The sequence below is a fragment of the Sus scrofa genome, chromosome 10 (assembly GCF_000003025.6).
Source record: "Sus scrofa isolate TJ Tabasco breed Duroc chromosome 10, Sscrofa11.1, whole genome shotgun sequence".
NCBI lineage: Eukaryota > Metazoa > Chordata > Mammalia > Artiodactyla > Suidae > Sus > Sus scrofa.
Window position 1 is genome coordinate 49,870,808 of NC_010452.4, and position 17,925 is coordinate 49,888,732.

Genomic DNA, 17,925 nt, shown 5'->3' on the forward strand with positions numbered 1-17,925 from the left:
AATTTGGTATGATTCAACTTAGGAAGAAAATGGGCATTTTGCTCTGTTTACAGTTGTTTTGCCTTTTCAATCAGGCTGAATTTCAATGGTTTGGCTAATTGTGGGAGTTGAGGTAAACAAAGCCTAGAGTGAGAGAAAAAAACCACAATTCTGGTTTTAGCCGTGTGAATGTTATATCGTACGGCACTGATAACGATAAATAATGACGTAATATTTTGTTTTTCTACACATAAAAGAGGAAAGTAATGACAATCTGTATAGTGTGTTTTCCCCCCAAACTCTGATATTATTTTATTTTATTCTTGTTGCTATTATGTCATAGATGAGGACACTGAAACTCAGAGAGATGAAAAGCCTTGGCTAACTGACAGTCCACAGCTAATCTGGGGTGAAGTGTGAGTTCAGAATCCCTGTTTTCTGAATCCTGGCCCATTTCCCTCCTCTTCGTAATGCTGCCTAGATAAGTCTTGGTCAGACTCTATCTGTGTTAAGCAAGAGTTACACAATATAATAATTATTTCTATTTACATAAAAATTCTCTGAATGTTTAAAACATAATACTTCCTTGAATATGAATCCAAACAAGAGGATTCTTAGAATAGGGTAGTTTTCTTTAAAAATGACCTTGTTGTAATAGCTACAATGAAAGCTACCTTGGCTCTCTGATAATTAAAATAAATATCAAAATATTTGGAAAAAGACTAAGACAGATGATGGGTTTTGTACAAATTAAGGCAGTTAAAAATTATGTGAGGAGTTCCCGTCGTGGCGCAGTGGTTAACGAATCCGACTAGGAACCATGAGGTTGCGGGTTCGATCCCTGCCCTTGCTCAGTGGGTTAAGGATCCGGCGTTGCCGTGAGCTGTGGTGTAGGTTGCAGACGCGCCTCGGATCCTGCGTTGCTGTGCCTCTGGCGTAGGCCGGTGGCTACAGCTCCGATTCAACCCCTAGCCTGGGAACCTCCATATGCCGTGGGAGCGGCCCAAGAAATAGCAACAACAACAACAACAACAACAAAAGACAAAAAGACAAAAGACAAAAAAAAAAAAATTATGTGAGATGTTTAACATATCCCCAAAGAAAAGAGACACCCAGTTTTCCTGAGGAATTTTAAAAACATTGTAGAGTGTCAAGCAAATCCTACATCTCCCTTTGCCTATATTGCCAGATACTTTTTAAAGGAGAAACAATTCCATGCTCATTTAAAATGATGGTCTTGTAAGACAAAAATAATGTTGGAGGAATACCTTTGGAATCAAAAGCAACCCAATCGTGACTGTCACAGTCAAATGAGTATGTGCAAAATACAGCATCAGCATCCAATCAGACTGAAGTCTTGAGGCAAGAACAAATCTGAAATGAGAATTCACCAGGTTAGCAACCTAATGAGATCTCTACTTAATACACTAGGATACTTAGAAACTCTTCCCCTCAATGTATTAGTAAAAGGAAACAAGCAAGAAACAAATCATACTGTTGCATCTATGGCATATATTTTCATCACAGAAAGTAAGGCTCTACGTAATCCTAATTAGAGGCAGAAGAGATGAACTCTTTATTGTTGTATTTTAACTTTTTTTTTTTTTGGTTTTCCCTGGGCATGCAGAAGTTCCCAGGCCAGGGATCAAAGAGTAAGAAAGAGAGCATATACATACATAATATGCTAACCATTTCCTCAGATTATCATTTTGGAGTTAGGTTGAATGTACAAAGCAAAAACAGTGAACAAATGATCAAAAGAAGAGTAGGTTAAAAACTGGTTGTTTCAAGCAAATTTGGGTTATAAGACACAATTCTTGATCATAATATTCTTCATTTAAAAATACTAATTAGAATTAAGGAGGGGACTTCCCGTTGTGGCTCAGCGGTTAACGAATCCGACTAGGAACCATGAGGTTGCAGGTTTGATCCTTGGCCTTGCTCAGTGGGCTAAGGATCTGGCATTGCCATGAACTGTGGTGTAGATCGCAGATGTGGCTCAGATCCTGAGTTGCTGAGGCTGTGGTGTAGGCCGGCAGCTGCAGCCTGGGAACCTCCATATGCTGTGGGTGCAGCCCTAAAAAGACAATAAAACAAAACAGAGCCATCTTTTCTAGCTCCTTTGTGAGAAAAGTGGCTCCACATCTGCTCTGCATATGACTGAATGTTTACTTGGCTCAGGGCTGGGATACTTTTGACATAATCTGTGCTAGGACAGGTAAGATTTTTTTAAAGCACTGAAATAGGATCATCTTACTTAAAGCTGGTACAGTCTCCGAAGTATAGTATTGACACACAGAAGCAATATAAAATGTACCCCTGAAAATAATACGATCCCAATCTGCTGGGGCCACTGGGGCCACTGCCAGTACTGGAGCAGACAGTCACATCAAAGGAGATGGATTTATAGTCTTACAGCATCCTCGGGTACTGGCAATTCCTATCTCAAATGCCAACACAAGTAAACTTGAAACTAGCCTGACAATATCTGGAAAAAAGAATGGTTACATATGTTTTGAATTAAAACAGTAAATCTTCAAAAATATTACTTTGAAATATGTTGACATCAATTGTCCTTAATCTGCTTTTAGTTACTGTCATGTTTTTTTAAGTTGCAGTTCTGATCAGAAATATCTTAAGGTATTTGCAGTAGTATTAAGGCTTCATTTTTTAAAATAGTATTTCAACTTTAAAAAAAGGTCTAAAAGTCAGAGCACAGAAACATTTGAAAATTGGGGTTAAGAATAAAGGCAAGCTTTTTGAAAGTCTTGCACTTTCCCAAAGGTTTGCTTTATGCTTAATACTAAAAAGAAGTAAAGGATTAGAACAGACTGAGCAAAATGCCTTATCATTATTTACCCTTTTAGACTTAATCCTTTTAGGTTATTTTTGTTCAGTCTGACAATTTGGTATGAAAGAAAGTAAATCTATACATAATATGCAGTTATAGTTTTAAATTTATACATGTGTATGATAAATATGTATATATACACGCATATGTATACATAATTTTATATTTTAAGCAGACAAGAAGGAAATGTATACCCTATTGATAGAGAATATCTTTGCTGATGTTGGGTGCCTTATTTAATATTATTTCATTCCAGGAAGAAAGTGCCAAGATGGATCCAGTTAATTTAAATCATTAAATATTAATAATACTTCTTATCCTTCAACTTTATTATTATTTTGCTTTTTAGGGCCACACCCATGGCATATGGAGGTTCCCAGGCTAGGGGTCGAATCGAAGCTATAGCTGCTGGCCTACAGCCATAGCAACTCGGGGTCTGAGCTGCATCTGTGACCTACACCATAGATCACGGCAACGCCGATCCCTGACCCACTAAGTGAGGCCAGGGATTGAACCCAAATCCTTTTGGATACTAGTCGGATTCATTTCTGCTGCGCCACAAGGGGAACTCTCTCCTTCAACTCTATTAATACTGGCACCACAGCATATGTGAGTTCAGTTCACAGGTAAATAAGAAATTGTGCATACTCGCTTTCTTTAATTATCACTACCTATTACATGCTCCTGGATCATTCCCCTAAAAACAGTGTTTTGTAGATTTTTATTGTGTTAAACAGTAATTCCATTGCTGCTCCCTTATGACTATTCAAATTAAATTTCCAAGAGAGAGTACCTATCGTTCTTTGATGCCAGTATTCCAACATCTAGTCTCAATCTGGTCTGTATACAAAGGTAAGTCGAATTTGGAACTCAAAATGTAGAGCTTCCCACTCAAGTTTGCTTAGGCTTGTGCAAGAAAATACCAAAAACTATGAAAGCTAGTCCCTCTACCACCATTTGAAGTCCTCCCTATTCAAAACTGATAAGGAACCACAGAGTTGTCTGGAAGAAAACTGATCTTGTAAGTGCACTATGTCTGTACAACACCAAACCTAGTAGGTTTAACGTGAACAACTTAATCAGAGCTTATGTCTACATGAACCCAGCTCGTGGTTTATGTGATTCTTCTGGCTGGGCTGGTGCTTTGTTTGGGACTCTGTAGGAAAGACCTCAGCAAAGTAAGAAAGCTATTTTCAATGAGTATTTGAAATAGTATTTTCTGAAGTGTGGCTGCTGTTATCAGATGTCAATTGAGGGTTGCAGGGGATTTCACAGCCAATTACATCTGGAAAATACTGGTTAAACAAATTTAAACTAAAAGTATCCTTATAGCAGGACTTCTTGGTATGCAAGTTTGCATTGTGACATTCCTAGAACAGAGCTATCGAATGCAATGTATCATAAATATATATGCATATAAAAACATCTAACAGTGATTTACCAATATGTTAATAGTGCTTATCTTTGGGTGGCTGGATTAGGGAGTTTATTTTTTCTTTATCATTTTACGATTTTTCTGACATAATCATCTATTGCCTTATTATCAAGAATTTTTTTAAAGGTCATTTAAAAAACCCATTTATCTTGCCTACTTCTGAAAGGACTTGGGCCAGTTGGAAGTTAAGGATCCATTGAAAAAAAGATGCAAATTGAACATAGTAAATCTTAAGGTTCAAAGTATGTAGATCAGTTTTGACAACTGCTTTGAACAGATTTAATTTCTTGGGCAATTAATTGATTCTAAGAAACACAACAGTTAATCTCAGGGCAAAAGTTAATTTTAGAGAGTGGGAAACTCTGTGACACAGTTATATTCTGACAGTAGAAGATACTTAAACTCATCTGTGATAAATCTTACTCGCTTATAACTCTCTAGCTGGTTTGTTTATATAACATTTAACTTAGAAATGGTTCTAGATAAGCATGTTGTTAAATCTTGAAACACATGTGTTTGATATTCTGAAAACAAACTACTAAATGCAGCTTTTCCTGGGAGATGGGTTGGGAGAAATGTAAAGGCACCGTGACAAAGTGTCCTCCGGTGCTCACTGTGTTTTAGATAGAGGGCGTGCCTTTCAGATCCTTGAACCCTAGTCTGAGTGGACCTGAGAAAGCATTCTTCTTTTTGCTTATTTACGATTTCATATTTCATGCCTCATCTTTCTTCCCTCTTCTCTCTCTTCTTTCTCTCTTGACAGAGGGTAAGACAAGCAAGGAGGCAAATTCACTTGATTCCTGGCCCTCCGCTTCTAGGGTCTTCAGGTCATAAGTACCTCTTTTTCTTACTTAAGGGTTTAAGAAGTGTTGATTGTACCTAAGGCCCAGCTCTTCTCTGGTATCATCTATTCCTAGATACCATTTTAGGATTATTGACTAAAGTGAGATGATAAACGTCCTGCAAAACTTTCACATCCATACTTTTTCACTCTATTATTTATCTCCACCTTTCCATTGAGGGCCAATTCAAATTTCTAATTATGTTCTTAACCGTGTCTGAACTTTTAACATATGTCGAGCAATCAAATGACATTTTTTGTTGCTTTTCAAATTATAGAATTCCTTTTTTGTTATTCTAACTGAGGTTTTTATTTTGTTTTCAAATGTGAATCAGATGGAAATTATCAGAAGATCAGTCATACATGTTTCATTTTGTTCACTTATACGGTACTTTTTTCCTCCTTTGCACTCATTGCCTATGGAGATAGATGAAATAACAAAAAAACGGAGGGGCAGGCCCTATATTCTTACCATAGAAAGTCATCACAGCAGTGTAAGGATGGAAAAACCCCACTGCACACAAAAAATCCAGTTATCAACTTGGGGTGGTTTTCTTGGTTTTGAATTCAACAGAAGTCACGTATGTAAGTTGTCTGAGTGTTAAGATTTTGAAAGTATAAACCAGCATAGTAAACATGAATGAAAACACAGACAACTTTTCTATACCTATTTTATCATATATGCATATACTGCTCCATATCTTCAGAACAGAATGTATTACATATCATCAACAGCACCCCGTGGCCTCCCCATTAAGTGGTTTCACATCATCCAGTAACATTGAGTTAACCTTCAAAATAAATGAAGGTAATACCTCATCAGAAGGCATGAAGAACAGCAGTTTCTTTTAAAAAAACTACTTTCATTTGCCATTTCTTTGACAAAGAAATTTGTCCACTTATAAAACACTATCCTTCCTAAACCTTTCCATTGTGCATTGTAGCCAATTTTACTATTTAAATTAAACTGCGACACATCAGAAAAGTATAACACTTATTTAGTGGCTCTGCAGATGACTTGCCTGATTGTATGGAAGATAGCGGAGATAATGAGCTCATTGTGAACTGCAACGGCCATGTAACGCGGCTCATGAAACGCTGAGGGCACCGTCCGCACTGCATAGCAGAGATAAACACCCCACAGGAGGAAGAGAAATTCAGCTGTGAGAGGAACGAGGAAAAACCAAACAGTTTTCCATTAGTCTTACAGGTGAAGGACAAAGTAAAATTTAAGTTCTTTAGCATGCATTTTGTGTCTATGATAGAAACACAGAAATAGAGGCATACGAAATGTCATTTGCATATGAATACCTATGCCATAAATTCATTTTTAATTTTTATTCAGTATATAGAGGATTTTTCTCAGGTATACTTTTTTTTAATTAAATTTTTTAAAGTATACCTCAGATTTTTTTCTTTTTGGTAATACCTGGCTTTTTCCTAAAACAATTGTAAAATAATTTTCCATGTCCCCAACCTAAATTTAAGATGTTCAAAGAGCATCTGGGTCGCTGTTAGGTCATCCAGGCACTGAAAGGTTTACAATGTGTTTATATGCAGCTTCCGGAAATTTAATCAACACATAAAGACGTTCATTGCCGGAAATGTGAGAAAATATGTTGCTAAACATTCAGTGGCATATTTTATAAATGAACCATTATGTCTTCACACATGACAGACATCCTATCTCTTGTGGGTATTTGCTAAAGGCTTAGTAAAATTCATAATCACCTTGTCTGCTTGTTCAAGCCAGAAGAGACAAGGCCAGTGTAGTAGTTAAGGATGAGGCTTCAGACCTACACAAGACCTGATGGGAAATTCTGGCTGGATTCCTAAATAACTTTGCATAATCTGAGGCGATTTAACCCCCATGGTCACAGTTTTTTTAATTACCTTATAAGGGTAATAAAAGTACATATTTCATAGGGTTATCTGCTTATAAAATCAAATAATGGATATAAAGCACTAGCTTCTGACATCGTAGATGTTAGATAAAGAAAAATAGAGATGTTAAATAAATAGTTCTTATTGTTAAAGTCTCCTTTGACGTTTTCTCAAACTAAACATTGCTCTTTTAACTCATTCCATCCAGTAACTGTTACCATCCATTTTATTTTAGTGACATGACCTCATTGGAAGGTAATATCGAATTAACAAGAAGAAAGCTCTAATGTGGAGGAGATATTTTGTCAAATGCATTACCTACAGCTAACCTACAAATATACTGAAACACAGACTTTCAGGCCCATAGGCCCAGGTGTTTTAACTGTCAAAGTTTCAGCGTATTTCTACCAGTATTTACACAATCGTTGAAAATCCCTGATGTAATTAAGCACGTACGTCAGGAGTTACTCTGAACACTGAGGTGGTCAGAAGCCAAGGGGAAAAGTCTTCACCTAGAGATGGATCTCCCTGAAGTGAGAGTGGAGGTCCTGATTGTCCGGTAGCTTGGCCATTGGCCACGGGCTGGGAATGTTCTTTCCAGCCGAGCTCTACTGGATCAGGAAGAGGGCAATCGGGAAATGCTGAGGCCTTCGTGACCATCTTTCCTAAGGCTTGTACTTCTGTCCATGGTATGGCTATTGCCTTCTCATTCAGGTTTGTCTGAGATTTCAGAGCCACCTTTTATTGATACATTTCTACTTCATTTTTCATAAGTGTCATTTCTCTCAAAGCCCACAATCACAATCCATGCCTAAGCTCCTGGTAGTTCACTCCTTGTTACAGTTATTTTTCAGCTGGCCTACAGAACCCTGGGTTTACCTGTGTGAATCTATTCTTTTTTTTTTTTTTTTGTCTTTTTTTTTTTTTGTCTTTTGTCTTTTGTTGTTGCTGTTGTTGCTATTTCTTGGGCCGCTCCCGCGGCATATGGAGGTTCCCAGGCTAGGGGTTGAATCGGAGCTGTAGCCACTGGCCTACGCCAGAGCCACAGCAACGCGGGATCCGAGCCGCGTCTGCAACCTACACCACAGCTCACGGCAACGCCGGATCGTTAACCCACTGAGCAAGGGCAGGGACCAAACCCGCAACCTCATGGTTCTTAGTTGGATTCGTTAACCACTGCGCCACGACAGGAACTCCTGAATCTATTCTTGATAACAGTGACAAGTCCATTTTGGTGAAACTCCACTCTGATCCTATCAGGATTTGTCCAAATCTCTGCTACTCCACTTGAGTTAACTGATTTATATCTCCCTTAGAAGATTCACTCACACCCACTTGGGATCCTGGAATAATTCCTGCCCAGTTCCAAGTTTCAAGACTTTGATGACCTTCTTGCAGGAAAATTTCAAGACTTTCTGGCTGCCAGGCTTCCTGTTAGCTGCCCCATTGTTTGGCCTTATTCTTTTGGGCTTGTGCATTCCTTGGACCCTGACTTCTTGTCTAGTCTCTGACCCTCAGGTTAGTCTTTTGTGAAGTACCGCATGCGTCTTCATTTGGAAATGTTTTGCAGCTCATTATTATTTTACACATGTGTGGCATGGCATTCCTAGCCCTCTGTGACGTCGTGTTATATATCCAACATGATCTCTCAGTGCTCCCCAGCATGAACTCCGAGCTGACCCAGCGTCCTCTGAACATGGCAAAGATTCCTCTTGCTTCAGGTCTTTACTCATGCTATTGCTCACATGAGAAATCACTCACCCACATTTCCAAATATTAACCAATTTTTTGATGTCCAGTTCAGGTCCCATCTCCATCACAAGGCCACGTGAAATGATTCTAACTTACACTGAAGTTTCCGTCCTCTAATAGGTTCTAACTTACAGTTAATCTCTTACAGTTTTTAACTCTCCATACTACACAAGGCAGAGGATAATGCCATTAAATGTATAATTGGGAGAAAATTATTCATGCAGCTTGTTAGCCTCAACCCTGGCTGTTAAGACCTCCTTCAGGACAAGAATTGAGCCTTCCAATTATTTTTTCTACTTTTGTCCACATAGATGACAGCCACAGGACTGAGCACACATAGATCAGACTTAATAAATATTTGTTGAACGGAATGAATACAAATGATATCAGTTTCATTTTATTAGAGATGTAGACTTTCTCTTACTTTGCCACTCCATCTAACTCTGATGGATTACATCTATCTATATGATCCAGCTATTTACATGACCTAAATATCACACTGGCATTATTATTAATAGTGGCAATTGCTATTACTGATGTACCACTAAGTATGTGATACTGTGGTTGGCACTCAAGAATGATAAATGCAAAAATATTATTAAACACTAGCACAAAAATATACTGTAAAACTGAAGGATTCATATGTAGCTGAATTATGAATATACTATCTCCTGACACTGCAATGTTTTCATATGTTATACCGAAGGTTTTTTTTTAAGGAAAGTAATGATCAGGTTAATTAGTGTGCTAAAATGGAGAATTACACTTAAAAATATCAGACAAAATAGGATTCCTCCTAATAGCTAAGCTGAACATTAAAATCATTTCATTAGCAATATCAAACAATATGCTCTGGCTGAAAAACAATTTATTATTCAAAGTACCAATTAAACTAAATGTGATATATAAAAGTTGTGCTTAGGAAAAAAAATCAGTTTCATATAATTAACTTCAGACTAACACTGCAATTAGTAAAGAAAATATGCAGATGTTACCAAATTTTGCAGTGTTACTACGTGGGAGTTGAAATATGTGTTGTGCTTCTGCTTTAGAAAATAATTTCTGGTGTTAAATGATTTTCATGGGAGGCATGGGTATAGTTAAAAAGGGAATTGCATTTATATTTAAAGATTCAAAGAGGGCTTTCAGAAAACTGAGGTATTCTATTTTTACTCTATAAGGAATAACATTCGGTTTAAAAGTTAACTACCATAGCCTTTTAAAAATTAATACGCCACAATGAAAGTAATTTCAAATTATCTTTCCAAAGGGCTGGGTCAGGCAAAGAAGTGAGAATTAATATCAGGTCCTTGACACTGAAGATACTCCAGCTCTGTGATCATGGAACCCCACAAGGGCTGAGACAAACGCACCATCAAAGTACAAGTGTCTCCAGCTGTGGTACCCTGCTTTGCCATGTTGCAAAATCATTTTGTATTAATAGCATTTTATGCTTCTTGGTCCATTTACAAATTATTTTGCATGGCACAAATAAATACATAAATGAAGCATTTATGTTTCATTTTCCAAATGTTTTCTTTTAATGCCGTCTTCTATTTTTCTCTAAATCCCATCCACTTAGAAAATATATGGTCAAAGTAAATTTATTCTGCTTTTATTCTAATAATCTGGTGGGCGGCACAGAAGTTATTGTTAAGCATTAAGTCAAACAACTAATAATGCTTGAGAATAGCTCAAATTCCAGCATTCCATGCTTAACTGGTGAACAGAAGCCTTGATATTCTGGAGCCTTATCTGTCTTTTTGGTTAAAAATAAAGATAGTTGTGAGACTTACAGTGATGGAAACAATGAGAATGATACTTCTGAAAGAATTTTAAAGCAGGAAGTGACTTTCCAAGACCTTGCAGTCTGGGGGTACATTTTCGAGTGTGTGCATGTGGCCATGAAGGAGGTGGTTGGTGAGCTACTATTATTCTGCTTGTTGTGAAGTCAGTTTATTCACCTGAGAGGCATGGAGAAGATGGATGTTGCCATGTATTTCACAACTAGGACACCCGGGGCTGGAACATCTGTTTCCTTCTCAGCTCCCGGGAGCAGCAGCCACAGGGATGGCAGAGCTGGGCCACAGGACATGCCCGTGAGAAGCTAGCTCTGCCCTGGCTGACTCACTGTGCGGCAGCAGAACAGGGCCTGGACCCCAGATCTCCTGGTTCCTGACCAGCGTTCTCTAAATCACAACCTTTGACCGAGGTTTTCTTTTGCTCTGAGGCATGGACAAAATCCTTGGAAATATATATATATATACACCTTTTTTTTTTTTTTTGCTTTTTTTTTTTAGGGCCACACCCATGGCATGTGGAGGTTCCCAGGCTAGGGGTCAAATCAGAGCTATAACTGCCTGCCTACACCACAACCACAGCAACACCAGATCCAAGCCATATCTGCGACCTACACCACAGCTCATGGCAATGCCAGATCCTCAATCCATTGAGCGAGGCCAGGATCGAACCCGCAACCTCATGGTTCCTAGTCAGATTCATTTCTGCTGTGCCACAACAGGAACTCTAGAAATATTTTTATACTACTGAAGAAAATAAACATTTTCCCAAGCAACCATTGTTTGTATTTTAAACAACTAATACACCAATTGGAATTAGCCAGTCGTGGTTAAAAGAGTTCTTCAAAAGTACTTTTTGCCCCTCATTTCATCTGACTTTGTAGCAAACATCTGTTGAACATGCCAGGCACTGTGCTGAATGCATTTTGTATATTATCTACATTTGTGAAGGTTTTAATGTAGAACTAATGACTCTATTAAAAAGACTGGGGCAGAATTCTGCGTGGCACAACTACAAGTTTGGATCAGAGACACTGTGGTAATACCAAGGAACACAGGGGTTAACCATACAAACCACAGGCCATGCAGAGACGGGACTAACCTCTCTTCTTCCCCACTCAGTGCGGGAGCTCCCTGAGGTAGAACTGCCAGGAGTACCTTTGTATGTTGCTTTTTTTTTTCTTTTCCTTTCTTTTTTTTAAACTCAGTTCAGCTCTAGAGGTGGGAACAAGTTTTTCACAGGCTTCATGGCTTCTTAACTGGGGAAGGTAGAGGAATTATACTCTTCTTTCCTTCTGGCATATTCAGTTAAGATTTTTAAGGTTTGACATGGGGTGACAGAAATGTAGTGAGCCCCAGATTCTTTCAAGCTTGCAGTCACATATTAAAGATCACAAATGAGAGGAGTTCCTGTTGTGGCTCAGTGGAAACGAACCCAGCTAGTATCCATGAGGACGTGGGTTTGATCCCTGGTCTTGCTCAGAGAGTTAGGGATCCGGCATTGCCGTGAACTATGGTGTAAAGTTCGTATGTGGCTCAGGCTCCGAGTTGCTATGGTTGTGGTGTAGGCCGGCAGCTGTGGTAGCTCCAATTCAATCCCTAGCCTGGGAACTTCCATATGCTTTGGGTGCAGCCCTAAAAAGTGGGGAAAAAAAATATCACAAACACGAGAAGAGATAGAAGAGGGGGCAGAGGGATGAGCAGTCTCTCAGGACACAGGGTTAGGTCAAGGTTAGGGCAGCGGGCTGTGTCTCTCATTAATGTTCCTTCTACTTCCTTCCCCTGCCATGTGCATGTGTGTTGTATTGGGTGGGAAGTGGCATTGGGGTCATCTGTTACCACTTTAAAAATGTATTTTAAAATTTCAATCCTTTATGGAAGACTGATAGCACTGACAATTGCCTTTGTGCTTAGATGACATCATTAGACACTCACTTGGACTTTTTGGAGAGTTAGCTTGAATGGTTTTAGAATGACTGCAGTGGGGGCTATATTTTTGTTTGTTTATATGCCACTTCCATGGAAAAATATTTTATTTCTTTGAGATGTCGTGATCTGTGTGACACCAAAGGGCAAAGAAAGAATAAATTATTTTATTCCTTAATTTAATCCTTGGAGTGCCATTTTCTTTTCTAGAAGTTAAAGAAATTTTAACTTCCTTGTTCAATTCATGGCTTGTAAGATGTGTGAGACAGTTGTGCTGAGTTTAGCCTGGCTCAGGACACTGCCGGACCACTGCAGGGAATGGGGCAGGGATTCGTGTGATCATCACAAATCTTCTGTTATTCTGTTGGCCAGATGGTCTCTTTCTTATTTAATTGATTCTAGGGCTTTGACTGCTGTGGGGAATGGGTCTCAGCAAGCTAGAACAGAACTCCCAAACCTTCCTACTCCTTCCTCTTCGAACCCCAGAGGAAGTGGCAACGCCAGACCCTGCTCCTCACAGTTTCTGCAGAAATCAGACCGGGGTGGGGTATGAAACATGCTGGAACTTGCAGGCCGTGTGGATTAGCAGCTCGTTTTTAACCTACGACAGTCCTTTTAATACAAAGAAAAGGGCTGCCAAAATCTTTTAACAATGGAATTTATTTATAGGATATTTCCATTGAAGCAACAGAAGGCAGCTTTTTTTCCCCCTTCTTAATTTTTCCCCCTTTGACAAGCTAGTGTTCCACAGGAGAGCTAAAACTCCTTAGAAGTTGTGATCCCCACAGATATTTGAAGTGTTCTTGCTCCATGTCCTTAAGGCATTGTCCCAAGACAGTCCCTCCCCCATCACTAAATTCCTTTATAACTTCTAAAAAAAAAAAAAAAAATGGTTTTGTAAGGATAAAATTAAGGAACAAAAGTAATTTCTCTTTCCTCTCAACTCTTTAGTATTATATAAATAACTACTCAGAGAAGTAAAATACTTTTCAAAAGAGGCAGTATATAAATAAGAAAATAACCTCCATTGTCAATCATTCTAAAAACATTCAACCAAGATCTTCAAAAAGTATGTGTCAATTTCTCATGCTATAACCCAAGCCTGTCAATGCAATCAAGCTTTTGTCCTTTGAAAACTAAAGAAAAAAAATTTTTAATGGTAACAAATGATGCAGAATAGATTAAGGCATATGGAATGCAAGAATTAAAAAGATGTATGAAAATGAACGTTAAGTCATGAATATTAATCTAAGTCAGATAAAGAGGAAGTCTAATCTATTTTCCCCCAAACTCATTAAAGTGCTTAAATCACATTTCATCTGTCACAATATAGCCTAATTTTCTGGGGGTAATTAAGTATTTAAATCCTTAGAAACAATTGCTATTTTGGAATTTCCCTATCTACCTCAGTAAGAGTTACTGTATTCTTCTCAGGTCCTTCTAAACACTGGCATACAACTAATCAAACTACAAACGCATTGTCTATTTTTTTGTGTTTAAAACATTATACCAGGAAAGAGGAGAACAAAGAAGAGCCTGTCAGTGAAGAAGAGAAAAGATGATGATGATCTTCGGCAGTGAAAATACTCCATGTGAAATTCATGGAAATAAATGAGTACTGTGAACAGCAAGGAAATCGATGTTGGAATTCCTTGAAAGGAACCAAATAGTAAAAAATTCCCAAATGGAATGTGAACCCAAGCATACCATATCTATTTAACCATTGCTTAGATTTTTCTCTGTGTCTTTTTTTTTTTTTTTCCCCACACTTGTGAATGAAACATAAGGCAAGGGACATCAAATTCTAAGGGATTTCCAGAGCCACAGGCTACTTCTTACCCTCGTGGACTCTGCACAACCATGAAGAGATGGTGGAAGATCCTCATTTATAAAGCAGTGCTTGTCCAGGGAATAGTTATTAGATCATATATGTGCAGTTGCGAAGAGTTAGGCCATATCAGAAATACAGAAAGATGTAGATAATAATAGAAGATAAACAGAAGCCTGAGGCTCGAAGAGATTGAGAGGTTTTTCCAAGTAGTTTTCTATACCTGATTCCTCCTTCTGAAGCACCGGTGGTAGGAAAACCACCTACCCGGACAGTTCAAGAGAAACCTGTGCAGTAAGCAAAAACAGAAAGGATCTGTTCTTTAAATTTATGACCCATATTTCTACCGAGAGTTCTACTTCAGTGGAAGAAGTCGTGTCGCACTTTATTTTGTAGTTTTAAAGCATTGACTGTTTTGGATAGGTAAAACTGATACAGAATGCGTATTTATCAATACACTAACCATCACTGTTTCTTTTTTTTCTAACTCGACTCCTGACACAAATGTAAACATACACAGTTTCTTGACACAGATTTCTCACAACAACTTCAAGGTAAAACCTATCTCCAGCCTCTCCACATCCCCTCCCCTCTTATATAAACATTTCTGCTGGAGAAACAGGGAACAATTCAGCTTTCAGTACAGCTTTCTTTTTGGCTGACTCAAGATTTAGGAACTTATTCTTGAACAGCCCGGTTATAAAAAATCTAATGGTAAACATGCTACTTATAGAAATACATAAAAAGAACTGAAAAGAGGCATACGTTATACAGTAGCAAACATTACATTAAGAGGTTAATTACAGAATATCTAACGCTACATGCCCAAAGATGAATAAATGAAGTTGCTGTAGGGTAGCGTGAAAAAAATTACAGCAATCACATGCCTCTGATTTTTCAAGATGGTCCTAATTTCAAATATTCCTATTGTTAAATTATGTCTCTTGACTTTTCTTTAGAGAACTGTGTCACTGCAAAAAAAAAAAAAAAGAAAAAGTGTTTTTTTTTTTTTTTTTTGGTCTTTTTAAGGCTGCTCCCATAGCATATGGAGGTTCCCAGGTTAGGGGTCTACACCACAGCCATAGCAACGCCAGATCTGAGCTATGTCTGCAACCTACACCACAGCTCATGGCACCACTGGAACCTTAACCCACTGAGCGAGGCCAGGGATTGAACCCACAACCTCATGGTTCCTAGTCAGATTCATTTCCACTGCGCCATGATGGGAACGCCAAAAAAAAAAAAAAAAGTGTAATTTTGAAACTAAGGGGTTCCACTAGTTTACAAGGCAAAAACAGTGACTGGAAGATAACAAAAACATCACCACCAAACATTTATCTTGCTCTTACCTCTTGATCTCTACACCCTATCATTAATCTTTTACCTCCCGGGGGACACTAATGTTATCATTTAACACCTTTGGGAGTATTAGTTTAACTAACTCCTGCCTCTCAAGTCTTGCTAATTCTGTCTCACTCCTAAAGTCATGACCCTGACCTGACCATCGTAATCAATCTCTTCTCTTAGCTTCTCTACCCCTCTGGACCTTAACTGAGACCTGGTTCTTGCTCAAAGAACTGCATCCCTGTAGCCGACCCAGCTACACATCTGTACTCTCTCTTGTATATGAGAGTATACCCTCAGGGGTCTCAGGGAACAGAGCTCAGTCAGGGGCCTCCGTGATCTTCATTCCCCTTTCCTGGTATTACCCAGAAGTACTATATTTCAAAGTGCGCACTTTTTTCATAGTGCCTTCCTTGCTAGTGGAAAAATTTGCCTACTGGTATGCATTCCTCTCTGGAGGAGTGGAGAATTTAGTGGCAGGAAAGTACGATAAAAATAGCCATGATACTTTAGAGCTATGGTAGAGGGAGTCGTTAAACCAGTAAGCTAACAGAAGAAGTTGTGTCAGGTGGAAATCTTTGATGAGTGATGTGAGAGGTGGGGGAATTTCAGATGACAGAAAAGTCGTATAATGTGAGAGCGGTCACTGAAGGTGAGAAGGGTCAATGGCCATGAGTTTGGCACAAGGGTTATTAACAAGATATTACAAGGGAGCAAAAATAAGAATGGGCAGGCACATAAGGGTTGTAGGCAAGAGCAGGAAGACACTCCTAGCGGGTGGCTCCTGCCTACCTTTTCAAGAAGCCGTCCGAGAGAGAGAAACATGGGTAGTCTGGATGCACGAAGGGAGGACATACACTGACTTGAAATAATCATTATGAAGACGAGTCGGTGGTCAGTCAGGAAACAGAGCATCGTAGAATGCCCAGAGCCTAACCAGGAGAAGTGATCCTTGTTCTAGTAAGTTCACCTGATTTCTTCCTCTGAGTCAGCAGTTCTATACTTCAGGGTAACATCAGAAGCAGCTGGAGGGCTTGTTAAACAGACTGCTGGGCCCCTGTATCCCAGACATCTGGAAGAGGACAGCAGCCTGAGAGTTGGCATTTCCAACAGGTTCCCAAGTGAGGAAGCTGCTGCTGGTTCTGAGTCCACACTTTGAGAAGCACTGCTCTGCCTTGTTCCACTGGAATGGTTCCAACTCCCAAATCTCTGAATTTGCTACATGCCGTGTCTGTGTGCGTGCGTTTAATCTCTTAAAAGCCATCTAGATTGAATTTACTGATTCATCAATCACTTTTCTGGTTTTTGGTTCTCCAACTTCCTTTAACAGGTTTGCAAGACTCACAATAAACTTAACCATCCAGCAATATTTATAATGTATTTCAACATTACCCACTTTTCTATTTAGCCATTTCCTTCATGTTTCAGACAATTCCCACCCACCTCCAACCAACATTCCTATCAAAGGAAATTTTCTCTATACCTCTTTACAAAATTCTTTTTTTTTTTTAATTTTTCTTTTTAGGGTCGCACCTATGGCATATGGAAGTTCGCGAGCCAGGGGGTCGAACAGGAGCTACAGCTGCCAGCCTTCACCACAACCACAGCAATGCGGGATCTGAGCTGTGTCTGTGACCTACACCGCAGCTCAAGGCAACACTGGATCATTAACCCACTGAGGGAGGTCAGGGATCAAACCCGCATCCTCATGGATCCTAGTCGGGTTTGTTAACTGCTGAGCCACGAAGGGAACTCCATCTTTACAATAGTCTAAATATCACTCATGCCTCAAAGAACTTTACAAAGTTCTTTGTAATCTTTTACAAAGATTCCTGGGTTCTGGTCCAAACTACTGTCTTCATGTACTGAACTACACCATACTGAGAGTACTTGCCACCTAATTCTGCTTTTTAATAATTTTTAACAATTCTCATCTATATAAACTAACAGTAAACTACTTGATGGGTGCAATAAGGCCTTTATACATTTTATATCTGCTGTAAGTGTTCAACACAGTGCTAGAGCCATTATAGGTATTCAGTGGATCTTGTTTATTGAATAAAATCCTCACATATAAAGAAAGTTTATATAAGATGAACTGCAGGTTACTGTGACCTTATGTATTCCTATTTATTTCTACCTAGAGATCACAAATATGACCTTCTTTAGAGTGCAAAATACATTTTTAAAAGGCTGTGATTACATCTCAAAACCAATGTGCATGAAATGCACAAAATGCTAGGTGACGTGGCCATACTTTCTGCTTCTTTGTCACCTACCATGATG

General features: G+C 38.8%; 1 protein-coding gene and 1 long non-coding RNA gene across 3 annotated transcripts in view; one reads left to right on the plus strand and one right to left on the minus strand.

Annotated features, from left to right (window-relative positions):
• The window catches only part of LOC106505166, a 62,574-nt gene extending 51,534 nt beyond the window's left edge, over positions 1-11,040 (plus strand). Inside the window, exon 6 of the long non-coding RNA XR_002336359.1 lies at positions 10,013-11,040. This is a non-coding gene — a long non-coding RNA (uncharacterized LOC106505166). The remainder of the gene's footprint in view (positions 1-10,012) is intronic.
• GPR158 (G protein-coupled receptor 158) overlaps positions 1-17,925 on the minus strand; it is a 340,437-nt gene that overhangs the window by 8,496 nt on the left and 314,016 nt on the right. For both annotated transcript variants that reach the window (XM_021064906.1, XM_021064907.1), the window contains 2 exons: positions 6,129-6,267; positions 1,248-1,353 (listed from right to left, as the gene is read on the minus strand). In XM_021064906.1, coding sequence (XP_020920565.1) covers positions 1,248-1,353; positions 6,129-6,267 — 245 coding nt within the window. The remainder of the gene's footprint in view (positions 1-1,247; positions 1,354-6,128; positions 6,268-17,925) is intronic.